Below are 14732 nucleotides of genomic sequence, written 5' to 3'. Positions count from 1 at the left end.
TATATAGATAGATAGATAGATAGATAGATAGATAGATAGATAGATAGATATAGATAGATAGATAGATAGATAGATAGATAGATAGATAGATAGATGGATAGATAGATCCTATTAGCCTGTACCCCTGAGAATAAAACAATATGGGGGTCATTAATATAATTTCTGACACATTACCAAAAAAAGTTTCAACATTGTAAGAGTACATGTTTCACCCTGTCCCGTTTGCAAAAAGTACAAGCAAAATATCCGACGGCACGTGAAGGCGTCAAAACAAAGTCCTGCCCTTCCAGGAAGACTGAGACCGTGTAAAGATACCACGGTATGTTCTATAATTGTCATTGAGTTCAACTCTGTAGGCAAATATTGTGTATCGTGTAGTATAAAATTGAATGCAATATTCGTCAATAAGCTGTTTTATTTCTGTAAAAAGAAAACTGCTCTTTTAACTCCCTCAGTTATGCAACAGCACAAACTTCCGGTGCTGTTGATGTTGACTTTGTTAAACACAGTTAGTGTAAGTGTACATTTATACATTTGCCTTAGCAATCGTGTACATTTGTCGTATTTGTGTTCAAGGTTTAAAGTAAACATTAGAATGGAACCTGACGTGACATTCTATGTACATCCGAAACAATTAGAATGGAAACTGACGTGACATTCTATGTACATCCGAATCAAAAGTGAAAGAAATTTGACATTCAATAGGTTGATTATGCAACAATACGTTTGTATGTAACACTAAATATTAGGGTTACAGAGTATTTTTTTGTTATCTGGAACATTTTATAAGAACAGCCATTCATTCGAATAAACTATGGAGTAATCTGAAAATGTAATTCAGTTTTAAAAGTTCTTACTTTTTCAGTGCTTTTTATACACAGCTGTACATTTTTCTGACAAACTGTGAACAATTCCGACCATACATATTTCTCCAAGTTCTTGATACCCGGAAAAAAAATTATAGCTATATATATTATTAATCTGATATTAATTTTCTTCATGCAAGTTCTAGTACGGGGTTTTAAATGGTTTTGTAAATTAAGTTTATTATAAATTACCCTTAAATACTTGTTATAGAACATTTAATACCTAGTGACGTATAGAAAACATTTACCGGTGAATATGCAAATACATTGTAAAACAAAAATTCAATTAAATTAAAATTAATTTCAAGTTGTTTTTTCTCATGAACACAAAAAAGACCAAACAATCCTTCAACAGTCCGCTCCTTCCACAGGAGTCAGAAAGACTGAAGTAGGTGGTTGAGGAATTCCCAACAGCAGCCGCAACAATGGACAGTCGGGAGGTGGTGGGCTTACTTCAGGAGTGCCTCAGAGCAGCCACATCAGCAGGCCAACTCTCCACACAGCCCACGGAGACGGAGAAGCGGAACTACTGCAGCTGCAGAGGTCAGACACAAGATGGTGCCATTTTGTGTTTGTTGTTTTTTTTAAGTCATACAGACCGTAAAAGTGGGAATTCTAGTGACAATATCATATATATCTTGTAGACTCACTGTGTGCAGAACTGGCCTCTCTCCTGCAGGAGGCAATCGACATGAAGTGGCCCTTTGTGCCTGAGAAGTGGCAGTACAAACTGTCAATCAGTGCCACAGACAAATCCAATCTCAGTGACCTTGTTGCCGAGCATCTGCCACAGTTACTGGTATTAGTAAAAACCTAACAAACCTTTTTTTCCAAAGTAAGATACATTTTTTCATAACAAGTTTATTGGGTCACCAGGCTCTTTTGAAAACCTCCATTGTGGCCCAGGAAGCAAGCACAGCCCTAGCTGTGGTCTTCTTAGTGGACCGTTTTCTTTACTGGACAGACGAGTCCAGCCGTCTACTAAAGATCACAAGGCTGCTCCATAGATGTCACCCAAATACTCCTGTGGCTCCACAGCTGATCATACGACAGGCCAGGGTCTACCTCAACTCTGGTATGGTGTTTTGGACGTCAGTCATTAAGCATGCGGTTGTAGTGGTACATTGTATATCGTGCATCAATAAATCAATAGTTATAGGAGAGTATTTCTAGAATATAAAAGACCGTTGAACCTTTTATATTTATATTTTCACTGCAGGGACATTTAGCCTAAGCTTTGGTTAAGCCTAGTTTGTTCTTACCTTGCAGGCAAACTGCAGAAGGCAGAGTACATACTAAGCAGTCTGATTAATAGCAGTGGTGCCACAGGTAATGTTCTTGTTCTTTTTTTTTTTAACTGCCTCTCATGGATATTATACTCTAAAACACTTTATGTTTTATATGCAGGTTGTTGGTTGTACCAAAGTGAAAGTGACAGGGCTCTGGTACAGGCTGTCAGTGTCCAAGTGCGTGGAATGATCCTGCAAAAGCTTGGTAAAGACGCATTTAACTCTAATTTATGAAAAAAGAAGTGATATCAATTTTGTTTGTTAGATTTTGCTGAGTTGTGTTTATGTTCCATTGCAGGCCTGTGGCTGGAGGCCGCAAAGTTAATCTGGGCCTCGCTGGTCGGCTTCTACTCACTACCTCAGCCTGATAAAAAGGTGACCATTGATTGGGGTTGATAGTTCTGTGTCACATACATGAGATTAGAAGTAAACTTAAACAACTGATTGAAGCCAATTCTAAGCTGTTCCTCTCTACCACTGAATAGGGCATCGGGACATCTCTCGGAATACTGGCCAACATATTGGTGTCAATGAACGATGAGGACTTCCATACTTTCAGGACAAACATAGATATTGAACTGGTAAGTCTCACAGGCGTAGTGATTCTTAAAATGTATTGTTGATTAGTTGAGAACAATCTCTAGTTAATCTATCTATCTGCTGGAGGTTAATACGAGAGAAACCTCAGCGGTAAAATATTTCTTATCGTCATACGGGACAGAAACCTTTACATTACTACAGGGTGTCCTCATCGTAGTTCCGTTCCTATGCTGTGCAATATAACTAAATGTTTACGCCGTAAGTCGGACCTCACATAGTTTACATAAGTAGCTGTGTCAGTCACCGAGGCTAGCACAGCGGTAACATCATAATCTAGAACATAAAAACAACAAAAGTTCCCAAAAAAACCAACACAAATAAAAGAGAGAGGGATGGGTTGCACAATCAAATGTATGGTGTATAACTGGGAAATGTAAACAAAGCCGTCTTCCGCATAATAGCGCCATGTGACGACTATTCGCCAACTAGATTCTGTGTGCGAAATTTGTTTTAACGTCATATGTGAGAATAATGAAACAAGGCTTTCTTAATAAACTTGGACGGAGTCATAACCACAAAAAACACCATAGTTCAAGAACGTCAAAAAAAACGAGGACCTTCTGTGTTCTGAAAATGTTAAATGAAACACTGTATTTTGTCCAATACACTACATGCTTTCATTTGCAGGAGTCCTTACTAGAAAACGCGACTCACCGTCTGCTTTCAGCAGCAAAGGCAGCAAAAATGGCAGTTGTCTACAGCCAGTACACCTCCCTCTATGTGTTGACCAACGTGGTATGGACTTGACTGATATAAATGAATGGACTTTATTTCATCATTGAAAGAGGGAGATATTTTTAATATCTGTCATTTCTGTCTTTTAGGTGACTCAAGGGACCTGTCTGTTATCGTACAGTTTTTCAGTGGAGTGCCCAAACTCGCAGAGACAATCTTTTCTCCAACAGGCCAGAGAGGCATTTGAAATTGGTTTGCTCACTAAAACAAAGGGCGAGCAAGTGGCGAGCAAGCAGGAGCTGCACACCTTCCTCAAAGCTGCATATTCCCTCGCTGTCACTCACAAGTGGCTCGGCACATCTGGAGAGGCTGTGGCTCGGGCAACTCAAGCATGCCAAAGTGCTTTGGCCAGTTTTTACGATTACTGCTGCGCAGAGAATCAAGACAAGGACGCCCTCTGTGCCAAGATCATGCAGTTGCTGTCTCAAGTCAAGTTTCTATTGAAAGTGGAGCCTTTTATTAACACAGACAGCGGATCTTTTATTCCCGACAGCTACCGAAACATTAAAGATGCATCAGTAAATTTTACTCTGACAGGTTTCTCCAAGTTGATGCAGAGATATCAAAAGTATCACGCATCGCTGTGCGTTACGCACTGTAAAGGGAATAAAGATGCAGTAAATGGAGAGGGACCATGCATTACTGCGTTGAACACAACAGTTGGTGCACTAAACACAGATTGTGGCACCGAGGCTTGTCACGTGACCACAAATTCACCCCGAGCAGATGAGCCACACCAGAAAGATACAGATTCACCGGTCATGCCTCCGCAGCAAATGCCTCAGCAAAACACTACTCTCACAAGCACAGATGAGCTGGGTTCATCATGGCAGAATATCTCTTTGAGTAGTTCTGGATCTTCCTGGGCCAGCAGCAGTGGCTATACAGGAAGTAGTGCCATAAAAGGAGCAAATAGGAATCAAAGCTGTCTGACCACTGAGGTCGATGATCCAAGGGCAACCCGCTTTCCCCAGTTCATAGATAAAACCAAAACACCTGATGGGCATAGTTTCATCAGTGTGAGTTGTGGTTCAAAAAACTCAGAAGTGACACAAGACGCGGTAGAGACACTGGACACTGAGCATGGCTGGATGATTGAAGCTGCTAGTGTAGGATCTCCGCACTCCTTATCTGGGCTAACTCTCGGATCATCCTTGAGCTCACTTGGTGACAGCCTCGGTTCCAAGTCATCTTGGGAAAAAATATCATTTGAAAACTCCCCCACAAATAGTAAACCTTATGCAAGTCAAGCAGGAAGCAGCTTCTCCCCTTTCCCAAAAACACATTGTGAAAGCAGCGATTCACCGTATAATAAACACAAATCGGAGGAGGTGTTTGAAACGAAGCCCCAGCAGCACAACTTGGAGTTGAAGGAGAAACTGCAAATAGACATTGCCAACAGCTCCTCAGCTTCTTCCCACCAAGACGTTGCCCAGTGTGACTTCACTGATAATTCCTCAGACAGTTCATATGAGATTGTGGAGGTCTGTGATGCCTCTACTTCACAAGCAGCAAGGAATAACCCCTTGTGCTACAGCTGTCAAGACCCTGTGGGAAAGGCTGCCTCTAGTGGGCAATATTTGTTGTCACAGAAAGATTACAGGGCCTTACTGGCTGGTGTTTGCAATGAATGTCTATTTAAAAGGTTGCAAAGTAATGAAACACAATTTCAACTTCAACAACAAGGAAACAACAAGGAAAACAAAACTGCCTATAGTAAGTATGCAGTCACCGTACTGAGCCCAGAGCCTGAGGTCTGAAATGTAAACTCATGTGTTTTCTTTAATGGTTACAAACCATCACATCCTTAAGGTGCTCTTCATCTAAAGTTCTCCAAAGCCAATGAGCTGTGGACAGCCAGGGAGACCTGCGTTTACATTGGAGAGCCAATGGGGATGGAGGGAAAGCAGAGAAAAGCTATATGGGTCCAATTCTTACACCAGGAGGAGAGGCTGAGCAGGTACAAACACTTCAGTTGACAACTTCAAAACAACTGTTTCACATTGTTGATAACAAAAATATGCAAAAGTCTAACCTCAAATTTACTCAATAGATATACAGTTCATTGTATTTTATTAGACAATTGCGTCAATCAGCGTGTCAGACGTATAGACTTACTTAGTGCCCAGAATTAGCGTTTGACCTGAGGTTGAAGTCTCCCCAAATGCATGTCGTGCATTGAGATGGTATTTTAAGTGAATAAAATTTTCCCCACAGCATGCGTAAATAACTAGTGTATTGACTGTGTATCAGAGCACCGAAACTGGTGTATTGACTGTGTATCAGAGCACCGACAAGTTGATGGACAGTAGAATTAGTAAATATACAGTGTGCATCATTCTGTGTATGTGTGTGTTAGAGTCTGACTGTGCGTTATTTTGTGCAGTTACGTGGGGAAGGATTACTTGGAGCCAAAGCAGATCCAGTTTCACCTGAAAGACGTTGAACGTCAGATGACTGCCCAGTACTATGTGACTGAATTTAACAAGCGCCTCTATGATAAAGACGTAATGGCTCAGATCTTCTTCATTCCCTCGGAAGCCCTGCTGGTGAGTCCAGGTCATGACACACATTTAAAATACATTGAGTTGATAAATAAATAAAATAATTACTCTGCTTTTTGTTTTTTCCACAATCAGCTGTTAAAAAGAAAAAAATGGAAATAAGCCACTCAGTTACATGACCCCATATATTTCCATAATATATCACATATCATAACTTTTAGAACACAATAAACAACCGCTTAAATACCCTGAATTAAACATACATTGATCATCTTTAACACCAGAAACACACATTCATTTTTAAGCAATGATAATGCATTCATCTGAATATGATCTTGTTTCTCGGAATAGATTTTAAACGAAAATGAGATTGTGGGCTGTGTGACAGTTGAGCCCTACATGCTCGGAGACTTTGTCAAACTGACCAACAACACGTGGAAGAAGGACCTGACTTTCCAGGCAACAGAATACGGTCTTGCCTTTGGACACTTTACCTATCTCTTCTCTGGGCAAAAGGAAGTTGTTGTCGACTTGCAGGGTGTGTGTTACTGAGATCACACTGATGTGGATTTTTTTTGTTAAACAAATGCTAACAAACCTACCTTTTATTCCCCCACAGGCTGGGTGACTGCCAATGGCAAGGGTCTAACCTACCTCACTGACCCACAGATCCACTCCACCAAAGCCCCTAAAGGCCCCTCTAACTTTGCTGCCAAAGGCCTCAGTATCTTCCTGGAGAAGCAGCACGGGCAGGAGTGCAACACCATTTGTCAGCTGCTCCATTTACCACCGGTGGACAGCCGACAATTCTCTTTCGCCTAAAAAGCTGAAAAAGTCAATATAAGTTTCGGTCAATAAAGCTCAACTTTTGACATTAGAGGAAAAAGCAGCTTATGCGTCCCACACATACATATATTTGCAACATGGAAAATCGTTGTGTATATTTCTACCCATCATCTATGTGTCTAGATTTATGTTGTCAGACCGAAAAAAAATTGAAAATGATGTGTACACCTTGTTCTCAATTTGTATTATGTGTCTGTCTTTGAAGTCACTAAACAAATAATCCTTATTAAAACTAAATTACGACTGAAATTAAAAGTTTTTTTCAGTCTCTTTTCTGCTTAAGTAAACAGTGGTTTTAAGATTATCCCAGTTTTATTAAAAAACTACATTAGCACAGTGTTGCTTGTACCAGACAAGCAACAGTAATTCAACCGTTAGACAAACATGATGAACACACAAGCAGTGAAAACAAATAACTGCTATTAATGTAGACAGGTGAGTGTTCTATTTAAACAAATCGATTATTTGCTACATGTCTCAGTGCAGTGGCAAAGGTTTTAATTAGGTATGTAAACTGCTGTAAAGTAAAAATGTCATTGCAAAAACCAAAGTGTTGTTTTTGTTTACTTACTATATGAGCCAACAGACAAAAACCTGGAATAAATCAATATTTTGTCACTACAATGTATACTACCATTAGTATTCATTCTTGCAAAAATGAAACTTGTTTGCTTTTCTATCAAACACAGAACTTTCTTTTAAGTTTGAAACACATTCACTGAAACAAAAACATCTGGTCACAACAAATATTAGACCTTCGTTACAATGGACAAATATTTCTGTCCCATGACATGCAGGTACTCCTGACAGAACTAGGTGCAGTTAACACACACCTCCACATCATATGACCTCTGTTACAATAGACAAATGTTTCTATTTCTGGCTGTGCGTAGTGCTGATATGACACTGCCCGTGAGTGAGTGAGGGAGTGATAAAGCAACGCTGACCACTGTATCTATTGATGTTGATTATTTCTTTCAAGCAAATATTTTAGATAGCTATTTATCTCTGAATATTAACTGCATTTAAAAGGGAACATTTTTCACAATACAGTATTATTTTGTGAAATATCAACATAAATGTTAAATAAATTATGATTCAATTATTCTCAATTAACACAATGTTGAAACAGAGGGCCTTTTTTTCTAGGAGTTTGAGTGGACATTTCCAAAAATAAGGACGCGCCGATCACTTGAATTGTCACGTGTCATCGCGCGGACCAGTTACTTTCTGAATGATGATGTCAGATACTGAAGGGGTCACTCTCGCCACACTCCTACTATCGTATATGCCTATTCAGATCAATTCATCCACTGATGGATCAAATTTACACTGGACCATGAATGTACAAAACGCACTTAAATGGCCCTGTCATTGGCATAAGACTCAGATTGTTCAGAATAATAAAGTAGTCATTTATTTGTCTAGATTTGTTGGTAGGACTCAATGTTTCATGCTTACGATCTTTTTAATAGACATATTTAAGACGCAAAAGGAACAAGTGAAATTTGTATTTTCACCTTTAATCAGTTGACTGAGCAGAAGTTCTGATGTGAAACTGAACACTTCCATTTTTACTGGAGTTTCATTTCACATAAGGTAATCTATACTTTTACTAAAGTATGTAGCTAGTTACACTAAAAACTAAAACTATATTAAAATGACTATATAATAAATGACTATATTTGTTTTGTCAAGCTTTGATAACGCACCTCATGTTTACTCATCTTAAGATACCATTGCACCTTTTCCTGACATTTTATCAGCAGAAGCAGTGACTCAAAGAGTCCTGGAATCTGAATTATTTTCCTGGAGCCTGACAGCCTTTAAAAGGAGGTGAAGACGAAGAAGAGAGTAGAATCTTCAAATATGAAACAATTAGCAGCAGTATTTGTCTGTTTACTGGCCGCCTGCCTGGCTGACAAGCCTCAACCATGCAGTAAGTAATACTTTGTAATAAGTATTTAGCTGTGAAAAATACCTTGTGCTTTCCAAAGGTGATTTCATTGCTGGCTTCCAGACTTTGGCATGTTATCTTTGTGAACGTGTGTACTTTTATTAAACAAAAAGATGCTTGTCTTCATCCTCATACAGCAAGTCCTCCTCTCCTGAATGGATCCCTCATCGTGGTGAGTGTTTATTCTGGAACGTTAATACCTGAACAGGAATACAATGAGTAAACTGACACTTTTGCCCTATGGGGTTTTTTGGTTGTTGTTTTTTTAAGGCTACACAGAATGAAGAGCTGTTCGAAATTGGAACGTTTCTGTACGACGCACAGGACCGGAAGATAAGAGTGGGGGTGTTGGGAAAGTTGGGCAACCAGACGTTTATCCATGATCTTCTTCTGATTTACAGAGAGGTATGTTTACGTTGGACACAATATCTGTACCACACATACCAGTAATCTGTGGATGGCAAAGCTACAAAAATGAAAAAATATATATATTGGGCATGACATCCTAAGGACAAATGGTATTCAGCTTTAGAAATATGTTTATTTGCAGGTACTTTTTGAGAACTATTCTATCTTTTTAAAAGCCTTTGTCTATTGAAAAATATCACTATTCTAATTTTTAAGACCATCCAGGGGATGCAAACCTGTAAAAACAGACTCTGAAATTATGTTCATTCTCACTCAACCAAGTTCCTCTTTCAGGGTGTAATGTATGAGATCAATGACTGGAACAAAACCTGCAAGAAATGGCCTCTGAAGGCTGACTTCCATCCTTTGGCGATCCCCAAAGATGCAGTACTGCTGGGACAAGTGGTGATTGGCAGCTCCTCTGGACCTGGACAAGGACTCCTGGTCAACACCTGGACGGGGGACATAGGAGGTGAGAGACAGCAAAGAAACAATCAGTACTACTTTGTCAAAGTTCTGTATATAAAACTTCTTTTTGTTGTTGTTGTTCCAGGAACGTACATGATGACAGTCACTGAGTTTGGATGCATTCCTGTGACCACTGTGCAACACACCAACAAGTTTGGATGGATCATGACAAGGTAATGACAACATCAATTCTGTGATAAACAAATAAACAAATACATTAAGTTGTGTATTAATAATTACAAATATTAAAAAATATTCCATCACCATGTGTTTTGTAGCTTCTTTAACAACATCATCGGGATAACAGACCCCAGTAAGCTTAACCCTCCAGACTTCTGCCCAGATGCAATGACAGAAGACGTCACACGGGAGCCTGCAGACTTCTGGAGTTTGTTTTTCAATAAATAAGTATTTGCAAAAAATCTGATCTTAAAGTATTTTGAGACAAGCATCTGATCAGACATCATGTACTTGTAATTTTGCAGACTTGGAATAAATGCCTTTGTTACAAGCAAACACTGAAGTCATTTGTTCACACACTTCTGCAACATGCATGCTCAAAACTAAAAGGACAAAGTACAATGAAGTACTGAAGAACAATAAAACACACAGCTTAGAAATAAATGTGTTCTGTAAAAGAAAAATCCATGACAAAATGAAGGTAGGAATGTAACCAATTGTTTTGTGCTAATGCGTGGATGCTAATGTCATGGCTGTTTTGTGCTCAGTAGAGCTCCAGCAATATATTGGAGTACTCATTATTCAGCGTGTTTAGCACGACTTTTTAATTAACTTATTAAACTTGTTAACTTATTAAATTGAATTAGTTAAATTTCCTTTCCTACTTTTCCTTGTTCAGTTTTAATATATATTAAATTGTGAGCAGAAAGAATGCAGTTTTTTCTGCTAGAATTCGTCAGTCTATTCAAAACGTGCACAAAAACATGTCCGGTTGGGCCATCACTGATTGGCATTGGGCAGTGATGTTGACGTCAGTTGTCGGTGTATCTGCTGCCTTCTTAACGTGTGATATTTTGTTATTGGTATCGCAGTGGGCTGGCACTTCCAATTGAAGGATGTTGTTTTTAAAAATTGTAAAAACAAAAAGGGAAAAATCTGGCTACTAACCTTTCCTGACAAAAGTCCGAACCAGCTCCTCTTGCTGACCAAATAAGGAATTGCCAGGACAGGTATTAGGGCTCCCTCTACTGGTCAAAAAAGATCAACATATTAATGGTCTCAATATGTTACATCACGTAATTTTGAAAAAAACATATATAGTTAAAAGAATTTAACTAAAGAAATTACTTAAAGAATTGACTTAAATAAATTACATTTTTTTAGCTGTTAAATACACGTTAAAAGATTTTTACATGCATACATTTGAATTTGGTAACTACATATATTAAACCCTGTTTTATGTTAACTTCATCAGCTAATGAACATGAGGATGTATTTTTCCAATAGCATTCATATTAAAGCTGGGCAACTTAACTTAAACTCATTAACTAACACTGATCATTATTTTATCGCATGTTAATGATAACATCATGTTAACCTATTATTATTATTATTATTATTATTTGTTTAATTATTGTAAACGTCTGTTGCTCACCGCCTTGAATTTTGTCAAAGTATGCTGCTTACTCCTGAAGAGCTCACAGGAACCGGAAAAGGAGAAAACTTACCTTTCGTAAAAGTCGGCCCCCAAACAGTCATTGTCCAATCCTAGCATCCGTCACATTGTAAACAGGTTCTTTCAGGCTGGACCACTCACAAGCCAAGTGGTAAAGGTGCCCACTTAGTGAACTGATGTAAGCCAGAAGTAGCAGTAGCTGTTTTGGAAATAGAATAGAATAGTACTTTATTCAATAACCCAACAGTCAAAATCTGGAATAAATCAATATTTTGTCACTATAATTCATATTACCACTAGCATTAATTCTTGCAAAAATGATACTTGTTGACTTTTCTATCAAACATAGACCTTTTTCTTATGTTTGTAACACATTCACTTAAACATGAACATCTGGTCACAACAAATATTAGACTGTGTTCTGATTATTCAGTTGACAAATATTGTCAGGTGGGAAGATTACATCATGTGACCTTCGTTCACATGATGTCCCGTGACATGCAGGTATTCCTGACAGAACTAGGTGCAGTTAAACACACCTACACATCATATGACACTGATGTCATTCATGCTTTACCCAGTCAAGCTCCTCTCCGTTCAAAAATAAAATCCAATCCAGGATTTACAGCCACCTACATTTGTTACACAAATAAAAATACTTCACCCCTGTCCCAGTGAGCATTGGACCACACAGCAACTGTTTGCAGTCACTTTACTAGGACCCCAGCTGTACTAATGTACATCCACTTGAAAGAATAAATGAGTGAATGCGTTTTTGTGCCCTTTGCCTTGAGAAATGCAACATATTGGTCATCTTAAGATATGATTGTACTAGGTTTAGGACAAGTTTTACTGCCTTTGTATCAGCAGAAGCAGTGGCTCAAAGAGTTATGCACAAAACCTGGAATCTGGATTATTTTCCTGGAGCCTGACACCATTTAAAAGGAAGTGATTTCCTGCAGCAAGCACCACAGCGTTTGCTACTGCAGATGAAGTGGAGAGTGGAATCTTCAAATATGAAACAATTAGCAGCAGTACTCGTCTGTTTACTGGCCGCCTGCCTGGCTGACAAGCCTCAACCATGCAGTAAGTAATACTTTGTAATAAGTATTTAGCTGTGAAAAATACCTTGTGCTTTCCAAAGGTGATTTCATTGCTGGCTTCCAGACTTTGGCTTGTTTCTTTTGTGAAAGTGTGTACTTATGTCAAAACAAAATTTAATGTTTTAAAAAAAATATGCTCTGTCATCCTCATACAGCAAGTCCTCCTCTCCTGACTGGAGCCTTCACCGTGGTGAGTGTTTATATTGGCATTTTAATACCTGAACACAAAACAATGAGTAAAGTTGCACTTTTGTCATTTGTTTGTTTGTTTGTTTTTTAAAGTCTACACAGAATGAAGAGCTGTGGCAATATGCACAGTTTATTTATGACGCACTGGGCCAGAAGATAAGAATGAAGGATTTGGGAACCTATGACAATCAGAGTTTCACCCATGATGTTCTTCTGCTTTTCAGAGAGGTGTGTTTGTGCTAGACACAATACCTGAACCACACATACCAGCAATTTGTGGATGCAAAAGCTACAAAAATGAAACAATATAAAGAAATCTATCAGGCATGACATCTTAATGTCTAATTTCAGTAGGAAGTATAGTGTTCAGCTTTAGGAATATGTTTATTTGCAGGTACTTTTTGAAAACTATTTTATCTTTTTAAATATTGCTATTCTGATCATTTTTAAGACCATCCAGGGGATGCAAACCTGAAAAAACAGGCTCTGAAATTATGTTCATTCTCACTCAACCAAGTTCCTCTTTCAGGGTGTAATGTATGAGATCAATGACTTGAACAGAACCTGCAAGAAACTGCCTCTGAAGGCTGACTTCCATCCTTTGGCGATCCCCAAAGATGCAGTACTGCTGGGACAAGTGGTGATTGGCAGCTCCTCTGGACCTGGACAAGGACTCCTGGTCAACACCTGGACGGGGGACATAGGAGGTGAGAGACAGCAAAGAAACAATCAGTACTACTTTGTCAAAGTTCTGTATATAAAACTTCTTTTTGTGATTGTTGTTCCAGGAACGTACATGATGACAGTCACTGAGTTTGGATGCATTCCTGTGACCACTGTGCAACACACCAACAAGTTTGGATGGATCATGACAAGGTAATGACGACATCAATTCTGTGATGAACAAATAAACAAATACATTAAGTTGTGTATTAATAATTACAAATATTAAAAAATATTCCATCACCATGTGTTTTGTAGCTTCTTTAACAACATCATCGGGATAACAGACCCCAGTAAGCTTAACCCTCCAGACTTCTGCCCAGATGCAATGACAGAAGACGTCACACGGGAGCCTGCAGACTTCTGGAGTTTGTTTTTCAATAAATAAGTATTTGCAAAAAATCTGATCTTAAAGTATTTTGAGACAAGCATCTGATCAGACATCATGTACTTGTAATTTTGCAGACTTGGAATAAATGCCTTTGTTACAAGCAAACACTGAAGTCATTTGTTCACACACTTCTGCAACATGCATGCTCAAAACTAAAAGGACAAAGTACAATGAAGTACTGAAGAACAATAAAACACACAGCTTGTTGTCTCATAACTGTGTGACCACAATGTTCAGGCTTCAAGAATGAACATGTTTCCAAATGTTTCAGATGTTTCAAAAGCTCTGTGCTTAATAACAGATTTGTTCTTTTTACAGAATTAAAAGCATCATTTTACTACACTAAACTCTACCCCCACCCCTTTAAAAAAGTATGTGAACAAGAAACATTAATCTCCGTAATTTAATTCAAAAACTGGCTCTCTAAAATTAACATCACAAAACTGTCTGTCATTGGTGTCACACACAGTAGACACATGACGGGGAATTTTAAATGTACAGGGCCAGGAAGTCATATGAAAAAAACCTGGCAGTTAATATTGAGCCTCCCAATAAAAGGAAGTGTGAGAACTGTGAAGCAGCAGCATTCAATCCGTCTGTCAACGGAGACAATGAGACTCCTCGTCCTTTGTGTGTGCCTGCCATTGATGTGCCTTGCCCAGAGGCCTCAACAATGCAGTAAGGATTGTTTTTCTGTGTCAGCTTGTGAGACTAATATAACTACTGTAATTCATAATAATGTTGAAATGCAATTCAAATCTTTTCCTTTGGTTAGCTTCCCCACCACTGTTGACTGGACGAATGTCTGTGGTAAGTCTTACGACTCGTTTCTTTTAATTTGTAATTCTTTTTTCATAGTTATTCACCAAATTATTTTATATTTAGAGTCATGTTATTTAACTGACAATCTGATTTCAGTTTGTTGTATGCTCTGTATTTAAAAAAACAAAACAATGTTTGCATGTCCAAGGCCACCGCAGATGTGAAGCTGATGGTTTATGTCAAGTACAGCTACGA

At 38.5% G+C, this 14732-nt stretch overlaps 4 protein-coding genes and 2 long non-coding RNA genes across 11 annotated transcripts in view; 4 read left to right on the top strand and 2 right to left on the bottom strand.

Annotated features, from left to right (window-relative positions):
* Window positions 1-198: 198 nt before the first annotated feature.
* On the top strand, window positions 199-7091 carry alpk1 (alpha-kinase 1). Of its 4 annotated transcripts, none has more exons than XM_025065890.1 (14): window positions 199-319; window positions 1238-1409; window positions 1511-1665; window positions 1743-1941; window positions 2136-2195; window positions 2274-2360; window positions 2454-2530; window positions 2641-2736; window positions 3383-3490; window positions 3580-5206; window positions 5303-5450; window positions 5877-6039; window positions 6346-6532; window positions 6614-7091. In XM_025065890.1, the coding sequence occupies exons 2-14, from the start codon at window positions 1292-1294 to the stop codon at window positions 6814-6816; spliced, it is 3228 nt and encodes a 1075-aa protein (XP_024921658.1). In that variant the 5' UTR covers window positions 199-319; window positions 1238-1291; the 3' UTR covers window positions 6817-7091. The 4 variants fall into 4 exon arrangements, with proteins under 4 accessions (XP_024921658.1, XP_024921590.1, XP_008325592.3 ...); XM_025065822.1 differs by having other exon boundaries at window positions 222-319; window positions 1202-1409; XM_008327370.3 differs by having other exon boundaries at window positions 248-319; window positions 1222-1409.
* On the bottom strand, window positions 6706-9660 carry LOC112488717 (uncharacterized). The gene is made up of 3 exons (XR_003053094.1): window positions 9535-9660; window positions 8822-8997; window positions 6706-6820 (listed from the first exon to the last, which is right to left on the bottom strand). It is a non-coding gene; the product is annotated as an uncharacterized LOC112488717 (long non-coding RNA).
* Window positions 8672-10189, top strand: LOC103391211 (ependymin-like). Of its 2 annotated transcripts, XM_008327389.2 has the most exons (6): window positions 8695-8779; window positions 8935-8969; window positions 9068-9202; window positions 9500-9677; window positions 9759-9846; window positions 9952-10189. In XM_008327389.2, the coding sequence occupies exons 1-6, from the start codon at window positions 8710-8712 to the stop codon at window positions 10079-10081; spliced, it is 636 nt and encodes a 211-aa protein (XP_008325611.1). In that variant the 5' UTR covers window positions 8695-8709; the 3' UTR covers window positions 10082-10189. The 2 variants fall into 2 exon arrangements, with proteins under 2 accessions (XP_024921921.1, XP_008325611.1); XM_025066153.1 differs by having other exon boundaries at window positions 8672-8779; window positions 9500-9846.
* Window positions 9765-11618, bottom strand: LOC112488714 (uncharacterized). The gene is made up of 3 exons (XR_003053093.1): window positions 11362-11618; window positions 10802-10881; window positions 9765-9864 (listed from the first exon to the last, which is right to left on the bottom strand). It is a non-coding gene; the product is annotated as an uncharacterized LOC112488714 (long non-coding RNA).
* A 407-nt stretch (window positions 11619-12025) lies between these two features.
* LOC103391201 (ependymin-like) lies at window positions 12026-13820 on the top strand. Of its 2 annotated transcripts, XM_008327377.3 has the most exons (6): window positions 12042-12395; window positions 12568-12602; window positions 12695-12829; window positions 13131-13308; window positions 13390-13477; window positions 13583-13820. In XM_008327377.3, the coding sequence occupies exons 1-6, from the start codon at window positions 12299-12301 to the stop codon at window positions 13710-13712; spliced, it is 663 nt and encodes a 220-aa protein (XP_008325599.1). In that variant the 5' UTR covers window positions 12042-12298; the 3' UTR covers window positions 13713-13820. The 2 variants fall into 2 exon arrangements, with proteins under 2 accessions (XP_024921787.1, XP_008325599.1); XM_025066019.1 differs by having other exon boundaries at window positions 12026-12395; window positions 13131-13477.
* A 433-nt stretch (window positions 13821-14253) lies between these two features.
* The window catches only part of LOC103391221 (ependymin-like), a 2123-nt gene continuing 1644 nt past the window's right edge, over window positions 14254-14732 (top strand). Inside the window, 4 exon segments of the mRNA XM_025065982.1 lie at window positions 14254-14393; window positions 14491-14525; window positions 14686-14728; window positions 14731-14732. The exon segment at window positions 14731-14732 is cut by the window's right edge and continues 75 nt beyond it. Of these exon segments, the coding sequence (XP_024921750.1) occupies window positions 14327-14393; window positions 14491-14525; window positions 14686-14728; window positions 14731-14732 (147 nt within the window). The 5' untranslated portion in view covers window positions 14254-14326.

The sequence above is a fragment of the Cynoglossus semilaevis genome, chromosome 1, assembly GCF_000523025.1.
Source record: "Cynoglossus semilaevis isolate Cse_v1.0 chromosome 1, Cse_v1.0, whole genome shotgun sequence".
Classification (NCBI taxonomy): Eukaryota; Metazoa; Chordata; class Actinopteri; order Pleuronectiformes; family Cynoglossidae; genus Cynoglossus; species Cynoglossus semilaevis.
The sequence above is the reverse complement of the archived record's forward strand: the minus strand, read 5'-3'. Positions and strand labels throughout refer to the sequence as shown.

What these genes read in the sequence shown, in the direction of transcription:
- alpk1 (XM_025065890.1), top strand. Translation starts at nt 1,292, where the DNA reads ATGGACAGTCGGGAGGTGGTGGGCTTACTTCAGGAGTGCCTCAGAGCA. An exon ending in TCTATGTGTTGACCAACGTG is followed by an intron (nt 3,491 to 3,579) that starts GTATGGACTTGA and finishes TCTGTCTTTTAG; the next exon opens with GTGACTCAAGGGACCTGTCT. An exon ending in TTCCCTCGGAAGCCCTGCTG is followed by an intron (nt 6,040 to 6,345) that starts GTGAGTCCAGGT and finishes TTCTCGGAATAG; the next exon opens with ATTTTAAACGAAAATGAGAT.
- LOC103391211 (XM_025066153.1), top strand. Translation starts at nt 8,710, where the DNA reads ATGAAACAATTAGCAGCAGTATTTGTCTGTTTACTGGCCGCCTGCCTG. An exon ending in TGACAAGCCTCAACCATGCA is followed by an intron (nt 8,780 to 8,934) that starts GTAAGTAATACT and finishes ATCCTCATACAG; the next exon opens with CAAGTCCTCCTCTCCTGAAT. An exon ending in TGAATGGATCCCTCATCGTG is followed by an intron (nt 8,970 to 9,067) that starts GTGAGTGTTTAT and finishes TGTTTTTTTAAG; the next exon opens with GCTACACAGAATGAAGAGCT.
- LOC103391201 (XM_025066019.1), top strand. Translation starts at nt 12,299, where the DNA reads ATGAAGTGGAGAGTGGAATCTTCAAATATGAAACAATTAGCAGCAGTA. An exon ending in TGACTGGAGCCTTCACCGTG is followed by an intron (nt 12,603 to 12,694) that starts GTGAGTGTTTAT and finishes TGTTTTTTAAAG; the next exon opens with TCTACACAGAATGAAGAGCT. An exon ending in TTTGGATGGATCATGACAAG is followed by an intron (nt 13,478 to 13,582) that starts GTAATGACGACA and finishes TGTGTTTTGTAG; the next exon opens with CTTCTTTAACAACATCATCG.